The sequence below is a fragment of the Takifugu rubripes genome, chromosome 20, assembly GCF_901000725.2.
Source record: "Takifugu rubripes chromosome 20, fTakRub1.2, whole genome shotgun sequence".
Classification (NCBI taxonomy): domain Eukaryota; kingdom Metazoa; phylum Chordata; class Actinopteri; order Tetraodontiformes; family Tetraodontidae; genus Takifugu; species Takifugu rubripes.
This window is the reverse complement of record NC_042304.1, coordinates 5783462-5811460: the sequence shown is the minus strand read 5'-3', so window position 1 is coordinate 5811460 and position 27999 is coordinate 5783462. Positions and strand designations below refer to the sequence as shown.

Below are 27999 nucleotides of genomic sequence, written 5' to 3'. Positions count from 1 at the left end.
AGATGGTGAGGAAAAAGACAAAAGATTGTTTCAACACAGGCAGAGTGAGCTTGTTTACTAGTAGGGAGAATTACAGGGGAACTACATGTCTGTGGGTATGACACACTTCAGTCAGGACAATTATACCACAAAACATGTATGTATCACAAAGAATATAGAAATAAGATCTCAAGTGCAGGAGATGAGTGTTTGCCTGTGGTTTGGTGTTTATTTCTAAGAATGTGTCACAGACTGAGATGAACCAAGTCATAAAGTCCCAGTTCTTGGTGCAACTGCCTTTCAGTTTCTCAGCTTTGCATGCTTTTCTGCTTTTCCAGGTAATTTGACTTAAGTATTTTGTGTTAATTATTTGTTGATATTCTTGTTCAATCCAATCCAGGCTTTCAGCGGAAAACTGCTTCAGTTATCCACTAACATCATCATCGGCCGTCAGGCAGGATCTATTGCATATAAGTGACGCATCACTTTAGTCATTCTCTCCGGCCATTCCTCTCTGAATCTCAATGCAGCTGTTGAATATGTGCACAAGAACATGCACTATATACACTCCTGCTGCTGTCTGTAATTACAGTGGCCAGTTTCGGCTCTTCCTAAAGCAATTTACCTCGTAACTAGAAAAATGCCTCTGAGCTTTTCATAATCAACTCTGGGCTCCTTTGAATCCACGTATAAGCGAAACTCCTCCAGCTGCCTTCCACCAGAACATTGTTTTCTTTGATTCCAAAATGGAAACTTTCGACTGGTACCGTCAGGCCACTGTCTGCCTGGGCTGATGCTTTTGTCTTCTCCTTATTTAGACAGCAGGGACCAGAGGACAGTCGCACTTGACTCCCCACCATCTCTGTCACTTTTCACACCCGTCCTTTTGCTTTAGCCTCCTTTTTAAAAATAAGATTTTTTTTACTTTTAATCACTACAGATCTTGTATATTTTGTAAACAATCAGGTCGTATGCTCTCGTATTTAGATGTCTGGACATTTATGTGTGTCAAATGTCCCCACATGAGCGGCCATGACGACATTGACTTTAAACAGTCTGATAAATAACAGCACACGGCAGAGTGACACATAGTGAACTTTTGGCCTGAGTAGAATCACCCCCTTGATGCAAATCTCTCGTTCCACCACATCCTAAAAAGTTAATTTTCACAAATAATGGCAAAGATATATACAGAACAAGGTCACATACAAGCGGTGGTGGACTAGTTCATATTCCCAGAGATCCAGATCAAACCTACAAATCAGAAACGATGCATCAACCAGGCGTCTCCTCTAAAGTTTCCTCATCCCTTATTCTAATGGCAAATATATCTTGTAAAATATCCTCATAAATCAATACAATTTAGAGTAATAATACTGTAATAAGTCATTTTTAGCTGCTCAGAAGAAAGACAATATCTCCGGTAACTGTTTCTTTATTACTCCTGGTGACGGTCATTGTGTAATGTGGATCACTGGAGGGAAGGATTTGAGGATCTCTGGGAGCCTGACGGGGAATTCTTTTTTAGGAAGATGTGATTGATCTCAGAGTCGTGGCCTCTTGAGCTCAGCTCGGGTCTTTGTCCAGTCTGTTCAGTACGGCCACCAGCGCTCGCCACCGTCCTCGACAGAGCCACACATCTGTATGTGTTTATGAATAGATAAAGAGAAGAAAGGAAACTGGCGCGCGTCTGCCGGGAGCCCGTCTTTTAGTCTATGGGTCGGATCATGAGGCGGACGGACTTGAGGGAATAGAACCCTCCTCCATATTCCGCCCAAAAGATTCCATCCTGAAACTTGCTGCGGTAAACCCCCCCGCTGTACCAGACTCCATTCAGGTTGGTCTGGCCACAAGCGTTATACCACCATCCGCCCTTATGGAAGTGGGCACAGTTACCTAGCAGGGAAGAACAGAAGGTCAGGAGACACAGGTCTATGAATAATCAATAACGGACTTGGGAGTAGGTCAGACCTCCCCTACCAGAAAAGGCGTCCTTGTCACGATCCAGCGTGGTGAACTGCTTGCCGTTGTGACTGCTGAAGGAGTCGCCGGCGTTGCCCTGATAGGTGCCGAGCCTCAGCCGGTAACCTTCTCTCTCGGACTCGATGTGGAAGCTGCTGTACTCTGCATACACCTTCTTCCCGGTCCAGTCCTCCAGCTCTATCATCAGCTTATAGTCGCCTTGTTTCCCCAAGTTGAAGATATTTTCCAGGCCAATCCAGTGTTCACCGTCGATGTTTCCAAATCCTTTCTAAAGAGGACAAGCGCCACCACGTCTTCTTTACCATTCAATCATACATCAAGGCTTATTTTAAAATGCAAGTTGGTTTCTACTGCAGCTATTTATTATATTTCAAACATGGACAATAAGTGAATGCTGAAGGATGGAAAATGGAAGAGTGGATTTCTTAATCTGAATTCTGGGAGAGGAAAGCTCCTTTCTTTAACAGACACAAGAGACTCGTTTTTTATGCTTTTTACCCCCCCCCCCCCCCCCCCCCCCCTTCACCGTGTTGTGAAACGAATGTCTCTTTGGCTGTCTCTGATCTTGAATCACATCTCCATTGCAAATTTTATTTGAGGGAGGAAAATGATGAAGTGATCATTTCCAGTGGAGCTACAGATCCCTCAGCACTGATTTATCTGTACAATAGATCCCTGAAAGCAGAACACATGTCCAGCGTATTGACTGGACACTAAGGTGAGGAAATGCGTCATGGAGCTGTTGGTTGAAAGAAGCTCTCACCTTGTAGTTCTCCCAGTTCCTGAAGAAGTTGACGGAGCCGTCTCTTCTCCTCTGCAACACGGTCCAGCCTCCGTTGTCGAGTCCGTGTTCGCACCAGGCCTGGATCAGCCGGTCGCTCCCGTCTGGCTTCAGCAGGTACATCCCACTGGTGGCGTGTCCTGCCTGCCGTACCTGGTAACAGTCCCTGAAGGGCCCTGAGGGTTACAAAAGGATTTTTGTAAAGCATCAGTAACGTCTGAAGAGCCAATAGGCACTTATTTTTTAGATGTAGATTGTTGACGCGTGATGTACAAGAGGTGGGAAAGGGCCGAACAACACAAAGCTAATAAATCAGTAATGTCCTCCAGCAGTCGTCCATTATCTGAATGTTGGTCTGTCTTTGCCTCGTCGACGACCGGCTTCACTGCAGCTTGAATTGCACGTCTACGTTACCAACATATGTGGAAGTCATCATCATTACGGTCAGCGTCAGGCTAACAGAAGTTCTCACTGAGGTCTAGACTTCAGATGAAGTAATGCTCCAGAGCTGTTGCTGCTGAATCTAATCCCAGCATTTTCCTCTTTTTTTTTCAAGGGTGAATATACATATACTCTAAACTAGGGTAAACCTTAGTGTTGTATGAGGGACCTCCATGACTCAAAGGTCAGTGGTTAATGGTTTTCGCAGTGCGTGCTGGAGCACATATGGGTCTAATGTAATGCAGCCCTACAGCTCACCAGTACAACTCGCATTTGTCGTACCTGCCAGCTTCTCCTGTTCAGATGGTAAATTCTCACTATTTCAACAGAACTATCAGCTTTCAGCAGCCTTATCGGGAGGGGTTGGGGGGGGAATCACCGGAGATGTGGTAGAAACACTTTTGGATATGTGGGTCAAGATCAAGCATCCCCTTGATCTTGTGAATAGACAGATTGGTTCCTTTGTTAAAATGAGTGTTTTACATGTTTGATGTAAGCAAACGTTAATCTCTCTTAACATTTGCACTCACCATCTGACGTCAGTGTTCCTTGTGGTGGAGGGTTGATCACAAACGGGCTCACTGTAGGGGGCTTTCTGTGTAAGGCCCTGGAAAACGCTTGGTTGTTGTTGTCCCTCTGTATCTCGTTGGTAAAACGGTTGTTTACCGGTATATTCTGTGGTACCACCTGCACCAGCGGGGGAACCACGGGCAGTTCACTGCGTCCCAGTGTTCTCATGCACTGTTCCTCCAGCGCTGAGATCAGAACGGACTGGTTGTTGACCACTCCCGCCATTATTGCATAGCGCGCCTCCAGCTCCTTATACCTGGAAGCGAGCCGTATCATCTCTGAGGTTACGTTGAGGACGCGGTTCTCCAGCTGGGCCAGCTCCAGAGAGTTGTCTCTTTTCCTGATGATCTCATGCAGCAGCTGCATGTATAGCTGGGTCACCCTGGAGTTCATGTTCCTGCTCTCTTTCCGAAGCAGCTTCATCTCGTTTACCAAGTTGCCGTCCACGTCCACCACCAGCTGGAGCGTCTCGATCTCGCGCCGCTGTTTGTTCAGCACCTCTCTCACATCTGCGATATCCATACGGGTCACCCTGTCCTTGTCAGGCTCAGCGCTCGTGGTGCTGGCGCAGATTGGACCTGATGACAGACATGCATTAGTTAGCAGAGGACTAAGAACTGTGTTGTTTTTACAAGTTAAAAGTAAGTGCAGACAAGGATTAATAACCGAAACAGCTCTGAACCTGTGATTCTTTGCTCGGGTACGAGGAAGGTATAGGAGCACTTTCTGGCATCGGCGTTGATTGGGGCTCTTTTTGTCCTGTGGAGAGAAGCTTCTTTGGTCCTGCGGGCCTCTCTGGAGCTCCGACAGTGACCCAGCTCCCAGACGGAAAAACAGAGCAGAGCACACAGGCCCCACATTAGCCCCTGCATAGCTGCTGGCTGGTGTGATGGATAAACAGACCGCTACTGGCGCTCTCCGCCCCCCAGTCCTCCTGGGCTTCCCTGCAAGAATAAAGGAGCTTGTCTATGAAAAATAGATGAGACTTTGCAGTAAGTAGTCACAGATCTGGTAATAGGTCAGAATTGAGGAAGGCGTTGACTTGATGTGTGGTAGCAGATTTATCAGGACATTATTTGACAACCTGAGTGTTTGGAAAGCTTTATGGAGAGAGTCCATGGTTTCCAGCTCATAGTGTGATGCCTGCTTTCTGTCTGGGACAGTCTCCTGCTGACAGACAACCTATTTTTCTCCAGTCCAGTTGGTTTAGTAAAGGTTCTGCTGCCTGCCGGTGCCTTATCTTTGATGACTTTATCTGCACTTACTCTGAATAATGACAGTATTATTCAGTCTGGAAAACTTTCACCGGCTGTTGCCACCACAGCTGCCTCCCGGAAAACATGTGGAATGTTCTTTTTTATGGATTATTCTTAATAAGCAAACTGAGAGCCTGTAATACTTTAACCAATTTCCGTTTGGAAAGGTTAAATACACACGTTGCTCGTCAGACTGTGTCCAGCAGTGATGTTTACTAGCAGATTTTAGTGTGAAGGATCCTTCACACCCATGCAGTCATGCAGTCAGTCACCCCAGGCGGGAGCCGTGAAAGACAGAAAGCAGCTAGAACAAAGTTGTTTTCAGTCTTGTCTAATTTGAGCATGTGACTACTCTCTTTAACGCCCTCTGGCCTGCTGCTTCGCCAATCAGCTAATCTCCCTTCAGTCTTGGCTTTGGATGACATCATTAAGTGGTCCCATCACCGGGAAAGCGGTGGTTCTTCTGGAATTCTGGCAGTCACGGCGCTAAAAGGAGACAGGGTTCCAGGTAGTTTTGGAGGTCTCTCAGGCCCGCGTGGCTTTCCCGAGACATTTTTCATTTTCAGGGTTTTGTGTTTTTCCAGCAGCCGTCGTGTCTGACCGAGTCAGCAGGTACTTCATCCCCGCTGACCCCGGTGAGAGCGGCTTAATGGTTTAAACAGGAACTTCAGCAGTCGGCTATATGCTCTCAGAGCAGGGGGCCGACTACATATGCAACATTGCAGCTCATCCGTCAGCTTTCACCTCTTGCTTTTAACCATGTCTTTCTTGTCCTATTTTTCTTTTTCTTCGCTGCCCTTCTGTTTTTGTATTTCCTGTGTTTTGGAGCCGGAATTCCTTCTGAGTAAGAGGGGCCAAGTGTCCTCCGTAGAGCCACGGCATATCAAAGACATTCCAGGCAGCATGGAGGGTGTCTTAGAGTCGTGTCTTTTTTAGTGTTTGGTTTCCAGTGTTTTATTTTCTGTCAAAACAAACTAAACACTACTGAAGCGCTCAGGGAAGTGGTTCTATAGCTGTCCAACCCATAGCATTAAGGAGTGGAACACGAAAAAGCCAATATTTAAATTCTGAGCATACGACAACTGCACTTGAGGATTGAGAACAGTTAATAATGCACAGTTGCATGCGTATTTTTGTTTCATCTTATCAAACTAATCACTGATTTATTTGACTTTAGATCCCTTTTTGTTCCCTGGCCATCGCTATAGGTTGAATCGAAGGTTTGCGGTCTCTGTTTTCACAGCTCGAGGCCAACAAAGTTTACAAGCTGTCCTAATGTACTAACTGGTTTAAGGAAGGAACCGTTCTTTTGCTAGATCACATTTGACACTTTTTAAACCATTATAACCATTAAAAAGAACATTATAAATAACAAAAGGGGACGATTGAAAGGACGTATGGCTGAAATAAAGCGCATATTTTAACAGCCTGCAATAATGTAAAGAAAGAATGGACTTCAAGAGAACATAAAGGATCCTTCACAAGCATTTATACCTTTCCTCATGTTGCTTTACCTTTCATAGAATGAAACTACATTTTAATTCCCAATATAATTGTGTTTTATTACATTTCTGCAGCCCTCAACGATCCATAACATCTATACAAGCAGTGTGTAGGAAAAAGGCCTCTTACTTAACCTGTCTTGTGTTTTGGCAACAGTGAGAGAATTATGAGTCTCTAAGTTTATTGCTGGGTTCTGACCCCTCTAATAGCTATAAATACCCCAGAGACATCAGGGTTTGAATTGTGCTAACCACCACTGCTGACTCTGTTTAGGTACTGTTTTAGTTACAGAGTCTTCTCTTCTTATGGAACACTTATTTTAGATATAACACTTTTAACTTTCTTCACTCTTCTTGATGGGTGAGACACAATGACGTCACTGTTTAAGGGTCTTGTTTTGCGGCCTGCAGCTCACTGGAGGTGACTCTCTCATGGCTGAGGATTCAGTTTGTCTTTAATGATAAAGAAATTGTGTAACCCAAGTAAATCAGGACTGCTTTATGGCATGCATAACTGTCCTAATAGGTATTTTTCTCCATGCACATACTCGCAGATGCACACGGGCACACACAAGTAGTGCTTGTAGTGTAAACTATGTCACTCATCATCAGCTCATCTGTGCATTCCGTTGTTATTAGTTGACTCAATGCCTACAGCTGTTGGGAGTTTGTCTGCCTTCCTTTAATTAGCTTCAGACCACTGCATTTACATAGGAGGAATAATACTTTCCTCTATGTCATTGCAGAGGAAAATGGCTGGACGGCTCATTAGATAAGACAATTGCTCACTTTATTTAGCCTCAGTGGTTAAACAAATATGGATTTTAGTTATTCCCCGGAAAGGCTGCTATGTGTTACACTTTGATTTATGAATCACTGCTTATTTTTTGGGGAAAAATCCTTTTAATGAGAGTAAAAACTACATAATCTTTTTATCATACAGTGTTGGTACCTATCTATTGCTGATACATTGTAATAGATCGGGAAAATTATCTAAACTTTTATAAACTAAAAGTTAGGATTTATTGTCAAATGGTGCATTATGTGTGAAGACATTTAAAAATTGATAAGATAATCATCTTGTGAGTTTTCTGATGATCCTCCAGTACATACAGTAATATACACAGACAATAGAACCATGAGTTTCTGTTTAAAAAAAAAAAAGTGTGGTTTTTTTTAGTCTCCTGCTGTGATTTAGCAGGTCTGATGTGTCACACTGCAGCCTGATGGATTGCAGATTGCATGGAGGAGAAAAACTTGGATAAATCTATTTTTATTTTCTCAGCCAATGAATTTCCCAGCCTGAAAATCTACAGCTTCTCCTCCCTCATCTGGTTCTCAGTATTTCCCAAAACACTTCCAAAATGCCCCCAAAACACATCAGATTATCACTGGCCAGAAGACAGCAGGAGGAAAAGTATAAAACAAAGTGAGGAGTGGATTTGGATTTGAACAGTGTCAGCAAAAACACAACACACATCCAGCACTTCTCACCCTTCCACACGTGTTCTCACCAGTGGAGCTAATTCACAATGTCCTCAAGTACAAACGGCTTCATTCTCTCTTAGTTGTTCAAACATCTGCGAGCAGAACGACCGTCCAGATCTGGAAAAAAAACCCTCCGAATATTTAAAGGTTAAATGGAAACAAGAATTCAGGTTTGTCAGAGATGTGGAGCAATGAATTGCTGCTGCTACAGGACAGGAAATACCTGGTGACGCAGTGTTCCTTGTGGTACAGCATCACTGGAAGTCATAAAGTGGAACTTCTGGCAGATAAAAGGGCTTATATTGGATTACTACTTGAGCTCACAATTAGCTCTGAAATCTTCCCAAATGTAAGAGCAGGATGAGGTATAAAAGCCAAAAGGCTCTGCTAGATTAAGTGGTTCTCTTCAGAAGGACCTTAGCCTGCGGTCAGTAGACTGAGTCCTGAATTCCCCTCCCGTGATTTATGCGTTTAGCATCGTCTACCTTCATGAATCCTTATTATTGAAGTGTGAGCCCCCCAAAACTCCCCGGGGCTTTAAAGCCCTCCTACGTTTTCCCTCTCCTGTGGTGAAATTCTAAACACGTAGGCAAATGTTGGGGTCAGAGGTCTAAATGTGGGATTTAGGTGAGGTCCCACCCTTCCTTTGCCTCAAACACCCAACACCCAAGCGCTCCACAGAGCCCTGAAATCAATCGGCCTTTTGTGGAAAAGGGGTTCCCTGCTTCCTCTCTATTGCGCAACATGTGCACAAGCACAGTGATCCAGGTATGTTTACCCTCTCGACATATTACTCGGTAAAAATGAACCTTGTTTATTGCTCTCCTGCTTACAAACCCAAACCTGCAGCTCGCTGCAAACACATTGGTGGTAAACCAGACCCACACTGAAGCATTTCATTCACCTTTTCCTCTGGCCTTTGTCAGGGTTGAACTCATAAAGAGACACTGTGTTATCGGTGAGCGAACACGCAGGATTTCAAGCACCAAAGGAGGAGTTTGAGAAGGAGGGTGGGGAGAGAAAGCCAGGAATGGGGGTATTAAACTGTTCCAGCATTTCTTCTGAAAGTGTTTGTTTGGCTTGATGGTGCAAAACCTCCAATTTAAGAGCTTAGTCACACACCCGCATGATCGCCTCGTTCCTCTACGGCTCAGGATGCACATGCTTTTTATTAGTTGAATCAGCAAAGGAGGACTCATAAATCTCCCCACAGATGCACGGTCTCTGCACACCGGCTCTGCCGGGTTCCATAGCTCCACTTCTCCCCGTCTGCACGTCCCGACCTCCTTGCTGACCTCATCCTCCTGATGGTGGCCCGCCTGCTTGACTGTGTCCAAGTGCTCATCGGAGGAATTCTAAAACCGGTTTCGTGCTTCAGCCTGAAACTTGAAAGCTTTTCTACACCGTTTGTTCTCCCGAGTCTCTTGACGGTTGGCTTGATGTGCTGTCACTGCTGCCAGTGGATTTATGCTATGAAACAATTGAACTGTGAAAGGAGTATGAAGCCCGTGTGTGTTGTATCTGTGCCTCGGTCTGATAAGATCAGCTGAACTGCGTCCACACACAGCCTAGAGTCAAATACTGAGGCAAACCTGGCTGCAGGCCCAACTCCCCGAAGCCCCACAGATGGCTGCTGTTCACTGAGTGAGCTATCAGACCCCTGCTGCGTTCAAGCGCAGCGTGTTACTGTTGGGACAGCTGGGGGAGGCCGGCGGATAACAGGCTCCGATCTCCTGCCCTGCACTACCTGACAGCTGTTAATTGGCCTGTCCTGGGAATTGTAGACCATTGATGCAGGTACAGATCCAGAAAAGAAAGCATTGTTGTCATGTACAGCCCCTTGTGACGGGTTTAGATTGGTTTGTTTATGTGTTTACTGGCAATATTGAGCCATTTAGGGGCGCTCCAGAGTGCTGCTAGGAGACTGTTGTGTGTACTGTAACATTCATATTAGACTTTATTACTCATTGGGAAAAGCAACGAAGGATGGAATTGATCCTTTCCTCTTTTTGGTCTGCTTCAGTGTGTCTAAGCAGATGGTTTTCACAGACTATCATGCATTTTCTATACGTTGACCCTCTCCCGTCTACCGTACAACACCGGCTCGTTAGGTGTAATACCACTGCTGTTACCCCCTGTTCCAACTTGTTGACCCGGCTGCGTCCCCACGCCCCCGTTAGCAGCCGGGCCTGGATGGTTCTGCAGTAGGAAACCAAAGCCAAGAAAAAACAAACAGTTCTGGCTCCAGAGCTTCAATCTTCCCTCTGATCAGATTGACCTCCTTCTTGTGTTTATCTGAAAAGTCCCATTATTCTCTCTTTGCTTCCCCTGTTTTTTTTTATTCTTTCTCTTCTTTGCACATCATTTTTACTGGAAGCAGATTGTTTTTTTCCTACTACACTTAAACATTGATTGTTTTGATTTAGGTTCGGGTCATTCTACACAATCATAAGTGCTACAAAATCCACGGCTCCAGTTCTCCCACCGCACCCTACGCTTCCTGGACATCATTTCCCCGCTCACATACGGAGTAAATCACGCAGTAGAACGCACACGGTAGGTGTGCACGTGACAAATCTCTAAGCGTGATGAGCACGGCACGTCCCAGGCCCCAGAGGGCAGAGGGAAGCCAAAGAAGCGCTGCAGAGTCTCTGTTTCTGCCTGTAGCTGGAGCCTCAGTCACCGACCGTCTCATTCAGCGCTGCTCTGACAGACACTCATGCTCTAGTTTACAGAGATTCAGGCCAGAACACATTCTAAAAGAACTAAAACTCATTTGCTGTAACAGAATGAACTCGGGCAGGCTTTACCTTGTTGGTCGGCAGTAGCGTGGCAGTACGTTCCTGGTTATAATTTCACGTGTGTAGTGTTTTGTTTCTTCATCAGGCTGTTGCACTCGTCAGGTTTCATGTCTCTGCCTTTGTCCCAGGGTTCTGAACTCCTCCTTTACACTCACCCTTCTGTCCCGCAGCTCTCAAGCACGATATAAACTGTTTTTCCTGCCAAGGCCCCAGTTCCCCCTGAAGATCTGCTCCTCCCAGCGGACTCAGCTGTCCCGGGGCATGGTTCAAAAGCTGGCCACTTCACCAGACTGAGCTCTGCTGACTGATGTCTTGGGTTTTTCAAGCATGGGGGAGCCCAGAGAGTGGGAGGGAATGAAGTAGGAGGATGAAGAAGTCTGAGATTGCCCCCCCCCCCCTTCCTCTCTTAGGAGTGGCCCAGCCTACCACTGATCTAACTCTGATGGGGTATAGGCAGATATGGAAAGTTGAAAAGATGGCCAGTTAAGATTCAGATGACCTTTAGCGTGTTCGTAGGGCAGAAGTCATCCATGTGAAGGAAACAGGGACACTTTGAAGTGTTTTTGACAGACACAACAATGCACAATTTCTCTTCCCTCCCAGCTTCTGCGTTAGCTCAGGATTTTAGTCCAAATGGCAGATATTTGGAATTCCTTTAGCATCTACTTTAGGTTCCTTAGGATTGCTACTGAAGTTGTCCTGTAGTGATTCAGCTAAGAGCCGATCGACTGGAAGGTGCTTCTCTTTGCTCACTTCTTATCACTGTGGTCATCACCTCCAGGGTGTTTAGGCGCGTGTGACACAGACAGATGTGGGTTTTCTTGTGCCAAAATATTTGAAAGGTTTCTCTGAGATAAGCGTCTAAGCCTTTCCTTCAGTGTCGCCCTCAGGTTTTAAACCTGAGCCTCTACATTCAGGTTTGCCAGGTGTAAACACACATAAAGCATGTATGTCTCCTACCTACAGGTCCTTTGAGGACCCTTCTGTCCACGGTTGTTCCTGGCAGTGTGGATTCACTACTGTTATCCCTGACAAGCTTCCTCAGTGATTAAGTCTGGAGGATCCCTCTCTCCCCCCTCTCACAGCTGCACCTCCGGCGCTCATAAAGGGATCCTCCTGCTCTCAGCATCTCCCTTTGATTCTAATCAGATGAGGTGATGTCTGTGTGTGTGCTGTAGAGGAGGTTTTGGCCTTTTTATTCTGCAGGATCTTGGCTTGCTGTTCTGCTGTTGCGTTTGGAATTAGTGTCGTAAATGGTCGCGTTCTGCGGCCTGAGTGGACGCAACTGTGAAACTCGACACAGTCCCAAAGGAGCCGCCGGTATTACGTTGATAACATAACCTTTGTTGGGTTTTTTTTTTTTTTTTTGCATCTGCGTTCAATTTCATCAGTGCCATGTGAAAGAAACATAAAGCAGCAAAGCAGAGACTGAATGGAAATGAACCTCATCAGTCCTCAAGCTCACTGATCTCCAATTCCAGAATCTTTGGAAGCTGCTGCACTCCTTTTCACATAATATTTACAGTATGTAATGAGAGGTTACGGTCCTCGGTTGCTCTCTAAGTCTCCCATAATAAGACAAGGGAGCTGGGCTCAAGTTGTAACCATTGGAGAGAAGATCAGTCATCCACTCGGGGCACTTGCAGGTCCATTGGGAGCGCAACCCTAACCCTAACCCATGGTTTGGAACCTGAGAAAGGTTTATTCAGTCAGAAAAGTTTGTGTATGGTTTTCATTTCTGGCTAAACCAGACAAACAGTCTGTGATTTCCAGCTAATTTTCGCAACAAAAGGTCCACAGCTGCACAGCACTTGGACGAAGGCTCATGGAAATTTGGCTTTATTGAAGGTATCCATCTTTCTTAGTGTCTATGTGTTTGTTGTGTATAGAGAAATCTAGTTTACCGAGAAGCATCCATATAAGCTTGGTGGTGGGCTGTATGATGGCGTCCTTGTCTGACTCGCACGGTTCATTAACGCTGGGGGAGGTGAGGGCACAAGACATTTAATTTCTCTCCACCTTTCGCTTCATTTCAGGGATGTACCTATCCGACCTGACGTACATAGACTCAGCCTACCCCTCCACAGGCAGCATACTGGAGAACGAACAGAGGTCGAACCTGATGAATAACATTCTCAGAATCATCTCAGACCTGCAGAGATCCTGCACCTATGGTGAGCACACACAGTAGATCCAGTCGATGGTTGGAAGGCACAATATGATATTTATATGATTTTTATTATTCAGGCAGCTACTGATGGATCGCTATTATTGCGAAATCGCCTCGACTCGTTCTCTCTTTCTTTCAGATGTACCAGTGTTGCCTCATGTACAGAAGTATCTAAACTCTGTCAGATACATTGAGGAGCTGCAGAAATTTGTGGAGGACGATAACTACAAGTGAGGGTTTAATGGCGGAAGCGGTTATTGCTAATTTATGTCGCCCGTATCACTTTCATCTGGACATCTGGACAGTGACATTGCTTTGAAGATGACGTCAGTGTTGTTTTGATTTAGATTGTCACAGAAGATTGAGCCAGGCACCAGCACCCCCCGAGCAAATGCTTCCAAAGAAGATCTTGCAGGTAAGATGAGTTCTTTTCAATTTTGGACTTTTTTAAATTTTTACCTTGGTTATAAATATTCCCCCCACCCCGACTCTCACTTAAAGGTCAGGAGGCATCAGCCTCTCCTCTCTGCGGCCGTAAATGTACAATATCGTCCGAAGTACCCGCCACGCCGCCGTCACCCAGAAACCTGCTGCCCTACGGACACAGGAAGTGCCACAGCCTGGGCTACAAGTCAGTATTTTGTGGCTTTAGGGGAGGCTTTAAATAGCACCCATCGTGTGGTCAAAAACCTTTCTGTGTCTTGCTAGTTTCATTCATAAGATGAACACGGTGGAGTTCAAAAGCGCGACGTTCCCCAACGCTGGTTCTCGACACCTGCTGGATGACAGTGTGATGGAGAGCCACAGTCCCAGCCGATGTCAAGCAGAGAGCTCCACTCTGTCTAGCGGCATTTCACTTGGTAACGCGCACACGCACGTATAGAGCATTCGTTTTATTGTGAAGCAGTTTGTCTCATTTTTCTTTCCGTCACAGGGAGCAGCGATGGCTCTGAGATCAGTGAAGAGGTGTCTTGGCCGGCTTTTGAGAGGTAAGGCGTAGATGTTTGTGGTCGTGTTCCAGTTCCCATCAAAACGACATGCAAGCTCATGATTTGACCTACCCCCACCCCCCCCGCAGCAGATGTGATTGTGTAATCTGAAACGCTCTGGCCTCAAGATGGCCTTTTCTGAAACGATCTGCCATTAAGGCTCGCGCACGAACGCAATGGCCGGTCTTTGCTTCTAGCTTCACAGCCAGGTCCCGTCATGCCTCATATTTTCATCGCTGCTTTCAGATGCTTCTGCTCCTCCCCGCAACCTGAGCCGAATTCCAGTGCATAACATCTCAATCCCCAGCAGCTGTCAGTCAACCTCTGCACCAACAGATGTTTACTTTCAGTAGTTCAAACCTAAATAGTCACAGCTCTAGACGCTTCCCAACACCACTTCTAGCTTCACACTATTGAACGACCCTGTAATTGAAAATCAGAAGCTCTCCTAACTGAATGGCTGCTGCTCCATCTTCCCTTAATCCATGCAGTTTTCAGGGAGTGATGATTAAACAAGAGGAAAAAAAACCCAGTAACAGTGTCCCGTGCCCCCATCCTGTCTTATCCTATTCTGAACAGGACTCGCTTCTATCACTCTTTGGGCCCAGTGACCCGAGTGGCCCGCATCCCATACAGAGGAGTCCTGAGGCCCAGCAGGTACAGACTGGAAACCAGCCTGACCACACGCAAAAACCCTCTCTGATCCTCACTTCACACCTCTGTTGTTTCTGCAAGGGGCTGTTCTTACTGCTGCGGGCCTGTGCGTGTGTGTGTGTGCGTGTGCGTGTGTGTGTGTGTGTGATTCCAAAAAAAAAAGGGATTAGCAAAGTATCATCATTGGGGCAGCGTTCTTCTTCTTCTTGTGTTTAAAGTTTTAAATGAGTAATTTCTTGCATGTCTGCTTCTCTCTCTCTCTCTCTCTCTCTCTTTCTCTCTCTCTCTCTCTCTTGCACACACACCCACACACACACACACAGCTCATAGTCAACCTGGACCACCGCCCGCGATACATGAAGCTTTAGGCGTTTTCCTCAGCCTTTTTCATCCCATGTGCGACTGCACAGGAACGGCTCCGTCGCCTTCCTCAAAGCGGAGTGGCCTTCCTTGCGGTCAGGGATGGTTCTGTCTACAGTTCTTTCCACCAGACAGCACTGGGCTCCTCTGCTGGTCTTCTTGCTTTGAACTCTCAGACAGACATAATCTGCACCCCCACCTCGACCATCTGAACAGATTTGAGCGTCAGCATTTTAAACCGGAGTAAATCTGGAACTGCAAATTGTGTCTTGTCTTTTTGCTTCACTCTACTAATTCACCGGTGATCTGAGGCGGACCTTGTCGTCCTTCCTGGGTGTGTTTTCTGACTCGGTGTAAAGTTTGTGACGTTTGTCCTGTTGCAGCTCAGCAGAGTCGGAGGAGCTGGCCGTTCACCTGTATCCAGGAGCGGTGACGGTGCAGGGTGTCCTAAAGAGAAAGACTGTGCTGAAGGAGGGCAAGAAACCAACGGTGAGAACACACACACATTCACTCACAGAGGGGCTGTAAATGTCCACACTACGTAATGCATGACAGCCCCTCACTGCCCCTTTTTGCTTCCTGTACGTTCATTTTGTGGACAGATAATTCCTTTTCCTTTTGTCTGGAAACAAATCTGGATCTTATTATGCTCTCATGTGTTTTGTATCTGTCTAATTTATACGTATCTATAAACACGTAGAGAGATTGATGGCTTTGTAGTCAGAGGAAATCTCTCCACACCAGGAGTAATATTCAGTGGCTTCACTTCACCTCCTTTTTTTCCCTCTCAGACATTTTCTTGCTGATATCTGTCTTTATTGACTCTGGCCTCCAACATTTTTAATCTATAGAAGAATCTCTGCCAAGGGAGAATGTTTACATTTCAAACCGTGCCGTCACTCTTCTTCAGTCACGTCCGCTCCTGCTTTTCTCATCTTAAACGAATCATCCCCGAATCGAGGATTAATAGAAGCTGATAGACGAGCGAGCATTCAGGCGAATTTGACGGTTGAATTTCCGCAGGTGGCGGCATGGACCAAATACTGGGTGGCTCTCTGTGGGGACCAGCTCTACTACTACCCTGCCAAGTCTCTGAAGGCCACCGAGAGAAAGCATGTAGGTCACACGAGCAATCAGACAGATCACATCCACGGTACCCGTCCTGGCAGGAGTCCATGGAACTTTTTAAAGTTCTAAAGAGGTTTTAAAAGTGTTTATGTGGACGAGCGCGACAGCAGATAATTGAGCTGACGTGTATGAAAAGATCTTAAGACTTAAAAGTTGTGGAATCGGCTCCTTTGGACAGATGAACTCGAGATAAACTTGAATCAGGTTGATGAGAAGCGAAAAGTGTGGAGAATAGAAGCATCCTAATGAAAGCTCATCGTGGGTGAAACGTGGTTGCAGCGGTTTCAGAGGATGCTTATGAAACCCAGAGTGCTGGTGTTCATCCACCATGTGACTGCTGAGGGAAGCAGCAGGACGAGTTCTGGTCCAGACAGATCGATACTGTCGGAAGATTGAGCCAATCTCAAACTGAACAGGGACAACAACAAACCCTGCATGCCCCGTTTGAAATGGAAGTTTGATAGACATTTAGGTCCGATTTTGATTTGGCCTCTCAGATTTAAGCTGAAATTCTGCCATTTCTCAATTTGAGTCTTTTATATTAAATCCGTCGTGGTCGTTACGGACGGAGACAGCCTCGTTGTCCGGACCACTGTGTGTTTAAATGTCCAGATGGAGCCTGACGCAGGCCGTGCGTTTCCTGGGAACATTTGGTAAAAGTATGCCTGCTCATGAGAGAGATTTGAGATGCAGTGATTGTGTGTGTGTCTGCATTTATATACATGGGGGGGGGGGGGGGCGGTTAGTCTGGGATGTTGGGGGACAGACAGATGGTAGCACTCATTGGATAATGAGTCCAGTGAGATCACTGCAGTCTTGTATGTCACTCACGGGGTAATGAGAACCTTGTGGAGCGCACATGCAGGCTGGGGAGGGGGAGGAATATCAGAGCTGTTTGTTGTGAAGGTTGAGCCCAAAACACAACAGAGACATCAGACACATAACACCCCCCCCCCCTCTCTCTCTTTACGCCATCTAGTTCAAATCCACATCCACTAAAAGCGGGTCTGTGGTGGGTTTAATGGCCATGATGGCCGACGATCCCGAGCATCCGGACGTCTTCTTGCTGACAGACTCGGAACGGGGTGAGAAACACACACACTCACACACACACACACACACTTTGTTTTTGGAATGCAGACAGGACTGAAAGACGTGTTGCCTCACATTGTTTGGCTTCCGTTGCCCAGGTAACACCTACAAGTACCAGGCAGGGAACAGGATGAACGCTTTGCTGTGGTTTAAACATCTGAGTGCTGCCTGTCAGAGCAATAGACAGCAGGTATGGAGCTGCATCAACACCTGTACCTCTGCGCGCGCGCGCACACACACACACACACACACACACACACATTGTGGGTTGTTTCATCACAGTGACGTTGTATCCAGGTGCCGGCCAACTTGATGTCATTCGAGTGAGCAACGCTGAGAGGTGTGACTGAGCAGAGGAGAGGGATGAAGAGGAGTGTTGACTCTGGAATCTTTCACTGCCATGAGCCCTGACCCCCCCACCACTCAGCCTCACTGCAGCCTCCCCTGCCAACACTGCCTTAACCGGAGTGTGTGCGTATGCGCGCTTGTGTGTGTGTGTGTGTGTGTGTGTGTGTGTGTGTGATTGTTTTGGTTGAACAAACTACTGAACAAGGACCTATACCACTGCTCTCATTTCCCCTCTCGGCATCTTCAGTCTTGAGCACTTGAGCGGAGCCGAGCGGCTCCTCCCTCGCGGACTGTTCATCAGCGAACGGCAGTAAACTTCTCCTGTTTACTTCTTTTTTATGTCACCCCAATGCTACCGTGTCAGACTCCCACCTTTTTATTCAAGTCGACACACAAATCCAGTGTGCAAGTCTCACGTTGGACCAATCCACTGGACTTTGGAGGGTTTAAAAACACTTTTTACTAGCTTGGTTCACACTTTTAAACATCGTTTGTAGTATATACTGTATATGATATTGTTCATACACTTGAGTTGACTTGGAGTCACAGGATCATTTACATGAGCCACAAACTCACTTTCCCACATAGATACAGACATTCGCACACATTTGAATGCATCATTATAAACATAAGGGCTCTGTTACACTTAATTCCAGCAGAGGTTTTTTTCCAGTTGTCCTGTTTTTATGATACAGCTCTTGATAAGTGTTCTGATCTTAAGTACAGCTGCGTGCACAGTTGTATTCGGTGATACTTGCTTAAATGGCAGAAATCGTTGTTTTACAGAGGTACGATATTCCCAGAACCTAAGCTACAGACAAGAACACGGTGGGATTTAGGAGGGGGTGTCTTTTGAAAACATTCTCCAGTGTTTTCTGCTCTCAGAAACCCACATTCGACTTGAAACCCTGAAGGCGTCAGAGAGAGAGCGTCTCCATCTCAACACATTATTTAATCTCCTCTTGTACTCGTCAGTCACGATGCTTAGAGCTTCTGATCTGGAGCAGATTATAATGCTACCTGGAGCCATTCAGAGCCTGTTTTAAGTCTTGTGTTAACGGTTTTGGTTTTTTTGGTTTTGTTTCTGGAGAGGGATGGTGCATTTCACAGTATTAATAAGTAGTAGATGATTGCACATTAATGTAGTATCGTCTGTTACATTTGAATGTTGCATTTTTGTGTTTCTCCTCTTTTGGGGTATTTGGAATATTTCATGTACATAAAAATCGTTTTTTTTTGTTGTTTTTTTTAAATTAACCCTGCCTGTATTACATCTAATTTGGAAAAGCACCTCAGTCATTCGGTGCCAATGTTTCCCTCCTGTTGATACAAAAGGTTTCAGGCTGCCACAACTGGTGGGAATAACTATCAAATACTTTTTAAACATCACTGTTTACATTTTATGTTTACATAGTATTTCTTCCCCCTTCACAACTTAATGGTTCAGTCAGAAATCATCAGTTTAGCAGCAGGTGGATGGACTCACGGTCTCTCTCTCCCTCTCTCTTTCTCTCTCACACACACTTATAAATATGATTCAGTCCAACATTTTCTTCAGGCTAATGTCCAGTTCACTGAGGCACACGTGTGCACAAAAACAGACTCTCAGCCACAGTCCAAGTCCCCATTTCAGCTTTTTTTTAGGTCATAGCATAAATCAGAACAGAGATGATGAAATGAACCTGTGGAGGAGTGAATGAGGATGCGAGTACAGGCAGATGAAATGCTGCGGTTATATGTGCGTGCATACCCCTCTATTTTTATAAAATAATTCAAACCAGAGACACAGCCGGCCTAGGCCACCGTCACCACGGGGGGGGGGGGGGGCTAGTGGCCGTTAACACGGCCACTAGCTAGTGCCAGGAATGCCAACTGGCTGGTCGTAGGGGCTGCGCGTAGCAACACGAGTAGATGAGAATGGAAACTGCAGAAACGCCACAAGTGGAAGGTGTTTTTCTGAAGTGGAGGGATTGTGAAGCGTGAAGAGCTGTGCAGGGACAACGAGGGTCTGAAATACTGTAGGTGACACGAATGAGGGGTGTTTATTTAATCTTGAATATTCATACAGTACAAGTGGAATCTGTTTTGTTGGTGATGCAGAGAAACAGGAAATCTCTTTTTTAAATGTCAATGGAAGAAGTCAGTGTAAACATTGAGTTTGGAGCATTATTTGAATTATTTGTAGTCAACCATCCTTCCTTCAATGACAAAGCCCAGATCTTATGAAGCTCTCTGGCTGAGGTTTCTCTGTCACGTGATTTCTTTTTTCTTTTTTGATATTATCTATAAAATGTGTGGTCAAATTAATGGAAACATGTTAGTTTGAAGCTTGTTGGCACGAAAGGATTTCTTGCTTTTCACTGCCAGTCACAAATATAGGGTCTAACATCAAATACAACTGATTTAAAATCTCTTTCAGGCTAGGATTGGAAAGTCCCTTGTCCTTTAAATTGACCACACCATCTACAAATGCGGAGTCTATTTGCTGTCTAAATTCCGTTGTTTCACACAAAGTTTAAGATGAAGGGTTTAGTTTTTGTTCGAGAAGTTGAGCCTGACTCTGTACCTCCTCTGTGGTGCGTTCACTGTTTACCAGGGACAAGAACAGGATGACGTATGACCCCACCTGGCTCTGTGTGTGTGTCTCTGCCAGTGTCGCAACTGTGGTGAGCGCTGTGACCTCAATGTTGAGTGATGTGCTGCCAGGTGTGAAGAAACAATAAACACCCTTTTTTACTCCACTTTCTCGTCTCATTCTTTGTTCCTTTGATTATTTTATTTGAATACAGAGGAATAGATTGACGGAACAACTTTTACATGCAACTGTGATGTATTTTTTTTGTCTATCAGTAAGAAGAATAATGTATAATTTGACACACAATTGTGGCTTGCAAGAAAGGCCTACGTCACTGCTGTCACGTGATTGGAATATCGAAATATCTCAATTGTTCATGCTAAATAACCTTCCAATGGGACGCAGAGAAACAGGTTATTTATGGATCCACACAATCAGCCATTCGTTTATATAAAACAGTGTTTATAGAACGTTTCATTTATTTGAAGTGGACTGTAAGCGTTTTTAACGGGTTTTTCTTCAGCTGCGTCATTTGGGAGCCGTTCTCACCGTTATCGCCGCGCTACCGCCCCTGGTGGCGGTATGACCGAGGTACAGGAGTAGGAAGCGTTCGGGAAGTGGAGGCTGTAGGCCAGGGAAGGAGCTGGAGGATAAGGGCGGAGGAGCGTGCTCTACCGGGGGATCGAGAAACTGACAGACCACCGTGGCGCGTGTGCACGTTAAATGTCGGAAGATTTTCGCAGCTGGAAGCTATTTTGCGCGCAATACGCGACAAATGTCCACAAGGTAGGTGAGTTGGGTGACGACAACAGACGACGCAGCTGTGCTGGACTGTAGCTAGCAGGCTGCTGTAGCTAACTCCCGCTGCCAGGTGTACGGGGTCTGCACAGCGGTTATCGCTGCTGCCCCTTCATAATTGCAGTCATTTTACGCCGGGTGGAGATTTTTGTAGGAGTAATCCACCGTAGGACGTCTATATGGTCGTGTCCCGTGCACGCTGCACCGCCGGTGGTGTTGTCTCTTCGGTCCTCAGACGGCAACATCATGAAAGATCGATTGTGAGAGGGAAGCGAGCGCCTGCGTGGCTGGATCTTTTTTTGGAACTATCTGCTTAATATGATATGTTGGTTTTGTGACGGGTTTGGCGCAGATCGGGTCATTATGTCAGCCAGTGTATGGACGGTGTAACGTGGCACCCTGTTTTATTGCTGAGGTGACGTGTAGGTTTATGTGGCAGGCCGTCAAGTTCAACCTGAGGCGGCGTCATCAGAGATGTTTGACACGCTAAAACACCACCAACCACAAAGATTGGCTTTCTCCTCCCCTGAATGTGAACGTCGCTGCAGCTCTGCAGGGCTGCATGCTCATCATCGCCTGGAGGAAGGACGCAAATCTGAAGTTTGGGCGCTTTGAATGTGTGGCCAGGTTCAGCCCAGCCAGAACAAGCTTTGCTTTTGATGGCATGCAGTCTTCCAGGACTACCAAGCTCACTTTGTAGACTCTGAGACCACAATAAAACCGTCACGCATATACAGTCCGTCCCTGAAGTACACAGTTAAAGTTTGTTTTTGTTTTTTTAAATTGTCATTCGGAGCCAAACTTTAACATGAAATGATACAAAATGGTGCTCTCCAGTTCCCAGTTAAAACCAACAGGAAACAGTCAAGCAAATAATCCATGTACATAAAGACTGTACAGTAAGAGGCAGGGAGTGAGCCTAAAGGGCCTGTCTTGGCTATCGGGAAAAGCAACATTAACAAGCCACAGGAAAGAAAAGTCTTCTTCAGTCGTGTCTTGGACACTGCTGCCTCCTGCCTGTGGTGTCCCCTCAGAACTGGGAATCTTGTCCTTCAGCCGATGGTTTAGATGTCTGTGGTGGTGGCCAGGCTGCTCCCTACTGTCCTCTCTGCAGCCAGCAGCTGTTGTTCTGCGCGATGATGCTGGAGCTGAGGATGCTCTCCTCCGTAGGTCAGCACTAAGCTCCTGGTTCAGTCCAGCATGTCTCACCCTGCAGGTAATCTGGGTGAGAAAAACGACACGGATGCAAATGAAACAGGCACATTAATCACGTTCTGTTTCAGGCCGATGTTCACGGGGAACTCGGGATACGGCTGTGGAGGGTCCCCGGTCCCCTAGTAAACCCCCTCGAGTTCCAATAAAGACGAGCAATATGAGAAGCCCAGTAAAATGAAGCGAGACAATGGCTGCGTTTCAGATCAGGGTTTAGGTTTCATCTGTCATCTTTATTTACCTGATATGATACTTCCATATGATCCAGATCTTGTGACATTGGTTTCTTTTTCTTTCTTTTTTTACCTGTGAAACATCAGTGGTCTTGTGTTTTCTCAGTTCAGCTGTTTACTCTTCACACCTGACAATGGCGGCAGTAATCAGATGGGGATTGGCCGTACTCCCTATAAATGTCTCGTGGTTCTTGAAGGTTTTTATTACAAACCAAACATCAGGAACGGTCTCAGAATTGTACCAACCTGCTGACAGAGACGGCCTGAGTGATCCAGATGGAGTTGCATATGTTGGGCACCTCTTCTGGGTCAATCTTTATCCCCCAGGGGCGTGAGGATCGACCGGTTTCCTCCCCCCACAGTTTCAGTACATTTTTCAATTCACTCTTTCCCCTCTCATCCCTCCTCTTCCTCGCCAACCTCCTCACCCCCCCCCCCCCCCCGCAGGTGAGTCCAGGCTGCAGCTCGGGAGAAACACAACCGCCTTTCATAAGACCGCCACCCACAGGCCTGGCAGGAGACCAGGAGGTAGAGGGGCCATGCATCAGGGGTGAGGGGGCCAATTGCTGCGGGGGACACACACACAATATCAGTTGAGGTGAGGCGGGGGCAGGGGCCGGCCGGCCGGCGTGGACATGAAGCTGAAACAGCGCGTAGTGGTGCTGTGTGCCGTGCTGCTCCTGCTCGGCCTCGCCAAGATCTTCCTGCTGGATGGGGGCGAGGGCTCTGCAGCCAGTCGGCGGGACCTCCGGGCGTTCCGAAGGGTGAGTCTTTCCCAGACTGTGTCCTGTCTTCAGCTTTGTAAAGAAAACATGTCAGACCAGAGCATTTAAAATGTTTTTAGAAGACTACATAACCCAAAGTGCTTTCAGACGTAAAGCCGATCGTCGTGGTTATTAATATACTCGCACGTGGGTCTTATTAGATGGAAGCTGGCCTTTCTCTTTCCCGGGGAGCTCGGCTCACTCACACACTCCAGTCTCCATGGGAGATCGCCAGCCAGTGGGTGGGCCCAAGAGAGGTGTACCCCGAGGAGACGCCAGAGCTGGCGGCCGTGCTCACATCGCTCAGCACGGCGAGGGTAGAGCGGGCAGACGTGGGCTACAAAGGTACACAGCTGAAAGCCCTGTTGGTACTGGACGGGGGACAGAAAGTGGTCTTCAAACCCAAGAGGTCAGGGTCAGACGTGATGGGATGTCACCCTGTAGGCCGATCCCCTCGTTTATTACCCTCCGTCTTCTCTCCCTCAGGTACGGCCGAGACTACGTGGTGGAGGGCGAGCCGTACGCTGGCTATGACAGACACAACGCGGAGGTGGCAGCTTTCCACCTGGACAGGTGCGTCGAGATGCATTTTCATTTTTTTTTTATATCGATTTTAAGTTTCTACAGCAGAAATTGAGTCGGTAGTGAAACCGCGTTGGTAACGAGCGGAGAGATGTTGGATTGCCTTAATGGCGTCCTGTGTCCTGCAGGATCCTGGGCTTCAGGAGGGCGCCCCTGGTGGTAGGAAGATACGTCAACCTGCGGACAGAAATCAAACCGGTGGCCACAGAGCAGCTGCTGAGCACTTTCCTGATGCAGGGTCAGTATCTGTTCTCTTTCTCGTCCTCTGTTGAAGGTGTGGCTGCGTAACCTGTCGATAAAGGTCCAATTTGAAGGCTGGAACAAAGTAGTTCTGACCAGAAGCAGTAACAAGGTTTTCTGCCCTTTCACGACCTCTCTTCTCAGGCTTGATTGATTGTTTTAATTACTTGGAGTAGGTAAAAACTCATCTGTAAGGTTTCGGGTTTAGATTATAAGTGTGAAATGATCTACCTGTGAAGCTCTGCTGTGGTCAGAATGAGTAACCATTCAGTCCACAGCTCAGTCCCATTCTTGATGTATAAACGTCGAAACATCCTGTAACATCAGAATGACCACAGTGTGGAGCAATATCAACACTTTTTTTAGGCTCAGGTTTCTGTGGGGTGAATATTGCTCAGCTTTCGGCTTTAGTATTTCAGCACATACGTCAGGGTTATTCATCCCACCCATATTTGGTCAAATTTAAATTTTTGGTCAACGTTTCCATTCTGAAAATATCTTGATTTATTTCCTTCCTTCTGTTCCTCCACTGAAGGTGGTGTTGGAACTACTTCTTGGTTATTGATTATTTGATATTTGAGATGCAGTTTTTGATGTATCGCCGCTCCAGTAAGGCTCAGTTTTGGGGCAGCAACAGAACACATGAAACTGGTTTGCTCCTGGAGAAGCAGTTTGAGTTCGTGTATAGTTCTTGGTGCACAGTTTTAGAATATTTTCCATCAGCGTTCTCTGTAGTCAGTGGATTTGAGAACCTGGATACTCATTATGTGCGTCCATTAGTAGCATGAAATGGTTTGTTATCCAATCCAGCTAATTTTCAAATATATGTCGTAAAATGTAAATTGTGTGAAAACCAGAAGTAGGTGGAAAGACCCCTCCCTACCCAGGGTTCCCACCCGGTCATCTCCCCTCCTGGGCAGGAATTCTGTGTCGTTTGACCACAACCTGGAAAGTTTGTGTCCTTGTGGAACTCAGATTATACTTGTCCGTGTCCGTCTTAGAGGGACTGTATTTCTACAATTACATTTATGGTGAAAGCCAGCTCAATATAAATATCGGTAAATATTAAGCGCGTTTGTAAATGTCCGATAAAACAGCCGCGTTCATGATTTTCCTTCTGTCTTTCTACAGGTAATAACACCTGTTTCTATGGAAAGTGTTATTACTGCAGAGAGAGCGAGCCAGCCTGTGCAGAGGGGGAGCTGATGGAGGGATCGTTAACCCTTTGGCTCCCTGACGTCTGGCCTCTGCAGAAACACAGACACCCCTGGGGACGCACATACAGAGAGGGCAAGCTGGCCAGGTGCGTGCTGGTCCACCTTTAGTGCATGTGTGCATAAACATCACTAACCAGACCAAGCCCTCGTCAAGGTTCTGGGAGTCCTTGGGAACACCAACAGGAAAATGGACCCTCCTTGTCTTGGTGTCTTGGAGCTTGACCTGGAGTTGATCCTGCTGCCAGTCGCTCTCCTATTGCTCAAAATTACGTTTAAAAAAAAAAAAAAAAGCACCTTGCATTGCTCCGTTTTCAGGTTGGCATGTGTCAATACATGGCCTAAATCAGAAAAACGACATTCTGGTATTCATCCTGTAATTAAAAGGCATGAATAATGTTTTTGCATGTAAATGTAAACGGTGTTACTGGCGAGCGCAGCTAGGATTCAACTCAAAACCAGAATATACGAGTCCATGTCAACAGTCATTGTGTCCAGTGTGTTAGTCATCAGTACATTCGTGTTTCTCATCTCAGTATTTGGGCTGTGGTGCACCTCATATGCTGAACCACTCAACAACAGCCGTTGATTGGTCTCTATTTTTGGCTCTCAGCCGTTATCACTGATGGCTGCTGGAAGCAAAAAAAATGAAATCAAATATTTGGACTTCAGCATGTCTGTGCCTCTGCAGGTGGGAGTACGACGAGAGCTACTGCGAAGCGGTGAAGAAAATGCCGCCGTACGACGCCGGGCCGAGACTGCTGGACGTCATCGACACGGCCGTATTCGATTACCTCATTGGGAACGCCGATCGGCATCACTATGAGAGTTTCCAGGATGACGGCGGCGCCAGCATGCTCATCCTGCTCGACAATGCCAAGAGGTGAGGACTTTGGCGATGTTCCCGAACGCCACAAGCTGCCCTTGGTCATTCTTTAACGAGGCTCACCCAAACCCAGAACCTTGAAATTCCTCAATTAATATTTAACGCTGCTGAGACGGGGTGAATCAGCCTATTGCCATGAACTGACTGTTTTTAAGCAACTTAAAACAGTTAAAGCATATTTGTCTGCCTGTGTGTGTGTGTGTGTGTGTGTGTGTGTGTGTGTGTGTGTGTGTGTGTGTAGCTTTGGAAACGCAGCTCTAGATGAACGCAGCATCCTCGCTCCGCTCTATCAGTGCTGCATGTGAGTATCGGCATACCAGCCAGTTAGTGGTCATTTCTTGTCTATGACATCATGTTTTTTTTCCCCTCACCTGCCAGGATCCGCGTGTCCACCTGGAACAGATTAAACCTTCTGAGAGGCGGAGCTCTGAGCTCAGCCATGAGGCAGGCGATGGCGTTTGACCCCATCCACCCGGTCCTGGCTGAACCCCACCTGGCCGCTCTGGACAGACGTCTGTCTGCAGTCGCAGCAACTGTCAAGCAGTGTATGGAGACGCACGGGCCCGACAACACGTTAATAGAGGACCGAATGAACCTCCCCCATCCCTAGACGAGGATGGAAACAGCTGGGACTTGTGACTGAGCCTGGTTCTGAAGGGGGGCTGAAAGTGAACTGTTTACTTTTCATCCTTTTCATCACGACCTTGTTTGATCCCTCATAAAACTGGAGTGGTTTCTTGAGGACCGGCTGGTTTCTCAGTGGCCTCACGTTCACCTGTGTGGCTCCTCAACCGTGTCTCACCCCCCCAACCCTCCAGTCTGATACTACTGGTGATGCTGACACTGCTGCCTCATGCCGATTCCTCCATTCAACTCCAACTTTCAGTTCTACAGTGAATGTGTAACAGAGCAGCGAGGTGAAATGGAGCATTTGGAGGAAAAATACCGCTTTTAGTTCAGGGTGTTGGGATTAATTTTAAGAAGAGTATAAAATGGCACTAATTCATTATTGTGTACATATTTAAGGAAGTCGTGATGAGATTGTGAGACAAAGGAATATATAGATTTTGTGGATTATATGGGTCGGTGTGTGCGCGCGTGTGTGTGTGTGTACGAGTGCTGTGAACATGAAGAGCTACTGACATACAGCTAAAGCCTTGAACCTCTCAGGGTTCAGGTTTGTGGGTTCATCTTAACCATTAAATTCTGGTCTATTTAATTGTCCCATCTTCTTTGCCTTTTTTAACCACTCAAAATTATGCAGGTGTTTTGAGGTTTCTGCAGCTTATTTTGAGGCTTTGAGTCACTTCCTGTTTATTGTGCAACTACAATTTATGGGAAACACAAAACTTTATGATAATTTATAAGTTAGTAAGTCTTTATTCGCACATTTACTAAATTATTCACTCAACTCTGTCCTGTTTATTTATTTTTTGTTTTAAACCAGATTTAAAAGAAATGAGGCAACCTGACTCACCCTGTGGTTGAGGCTGCTGGGATCCGCAACACCTGTAGATCAACCAGCCATAAAGTAGAGCCGCCATCACAACACTTAGCACCTGATTTGGCTCTGATTGTGCGAGTAGCGATTGTTGGTCTACCACATTGTGTGCAAACATTGCACATTTTAAAATGCGACACAGAAGAACTGAAGGACACGCGGGTCCTAATGAGTCACCTGTTTTCCCCAAACAACTTCAACAAACTTTTTCCTGTTACTCCTTTTACTGTCTCAACACCTAACGTGTAACTGTGTTAAATTTGTTAAAGACAGTTCTGCTGATGGGAGTTCCCCACGTCATCATTGCGCACACAAAGTCATCTTTTACTGTATAAAGCCTAATTGTATGGTAATTTTGCCATAAACCGCTCACCCCTGGAAGCGGACTAACACGCTCTGGGGCCTGGGTTTTATTACTCTCTCAGGTCCTGCAATATAGGTGAAACAATAGA

At 46.3% G+C, this 27999-nt stretch overlaps 3 protein-coding genes across 7 annotated transcripts in view; 2 read left to right on the top strand and 1 right to left on the bottom strand.

Moving 5' to 3' along the window:
* ralgps2 (Ral GEF with PH domain and SH3 binding motif 2) overlaps positions 1 to 20283 on the top strand; it is a 46207-nt gene extending 25924 nt beyond the window's left edge. For 3 of the 4 annotated variants that reach the window (XM_003974029.3, XM_011614735.2, XM_029828448.1), the window contains exons 10-21: positions 12838 to 12975; positions 13111 to 13201; positions 13319 to 13386; positions 13473 to 13602; positions 13680 to 13831; positions 13906 to 13960; positions 14540 to 14617; positions 15358 to 15463; positions 15998 to 16090; positions 17082 to 17187; positions 17293 to 17384; positions 17492 to 20283. In XM_003974029.3, coding sequence (XP_003974078.1) covers positions 12838 to 12975; positions 13111 to 13201; positions 13319 to 13386; positions 13473 to 13602; positions 13680 to 13831; positions 13906 to 13960; positions 14540 to 14617; positions 15358 to 15463; positions 15998 to 16090; positions 17082 to 17187; positions 17293 to 17384; positions 17492 to 17521 — 1139 coding nt within the window. In that variant the 3' untranslated portion in view covers positions 17522 to 20283. The remainder of the gene's footprint in view (positions 1 to 12837; positions 12976 to 13110; positions 13202 to 13318; positions 13387 to 13472; positions 13603 to 13679; positions 13832 to 13905; positions 13961 to 14539; positions 14618 to 15357; positions 15464 to 15997; positions 16091 to 17081; positions 17188 to 17292; positions 17385 to 17491) is intronic. The other variant, XM_011614736.2, reaches the window with a different exon arrangement.
* On the bottom strand, positions 26 to 11139 carry angptl1a (angiopoietin-like 1a). Its single transcript, XM_011614734.2, has 6 exons — positions 10811 to 11139; positions 4437 to 4698; positions 3715 to 4332; positions 2726 to 2919; positions 1960 to 2230; positions 26 to 1875 (listed from the first exon to the last, which is right to left on the bottom strand). Exons 2-6 carry the CDS (start codon positions 4624 to 4626, stop codon positions 1688 to 1690), a joined length of 1461 nt encoding a protein of 486 aa, XP_011613036.1. The 5' UTR covers positions 4627 to 4698; positions 10811 to 11139; the 3' UTR covers positions 26 to 1687.
* A 397-nt stretch (positions 20284 to 20680) lies between the features above and the next one.
* fam20b (FAM20B glycosaminoglycan xylosylkinase) lies at positions 20681 to 27265 on the top strand. Of its 2 annotated transcripts, XM_011614616.2 has the most exons (9): positions 20681 to 20903; positions 22808 to 23124; positions 23286 to 23533; positions 23611 to 23697; positions 23835 to 23944; positions 25078 to 25249; positions 25852 to 26043; positions 26288 to 26347; positions 26425 to 27265. In XM_011614616.2, exons 2-9 carry the CDS (start codon positions 22996 to 22998, stop codon positions 26654 to 26656), a joined length of 1230 nt encoding a protein of 409 aa, XP_011612918.1. In that variant the 5' UTR covers positions 20681 to 20903; positions 22808 to 22995; the 3' UTR covers positions 26657 to 27265. The 2 variants fall into 2 exon arrangements, with proteins under 2 accessions (XP_011612918.1, NP_001041506.1); NM_001048041.1 differs by lacking the exon at positions 20681 to 20903 and having other exon boundaries at positions 22996 to 23124; positions 26425 to 26656.
* Positions 27266 to 27999: the final 734 nt, after the last annotated feature.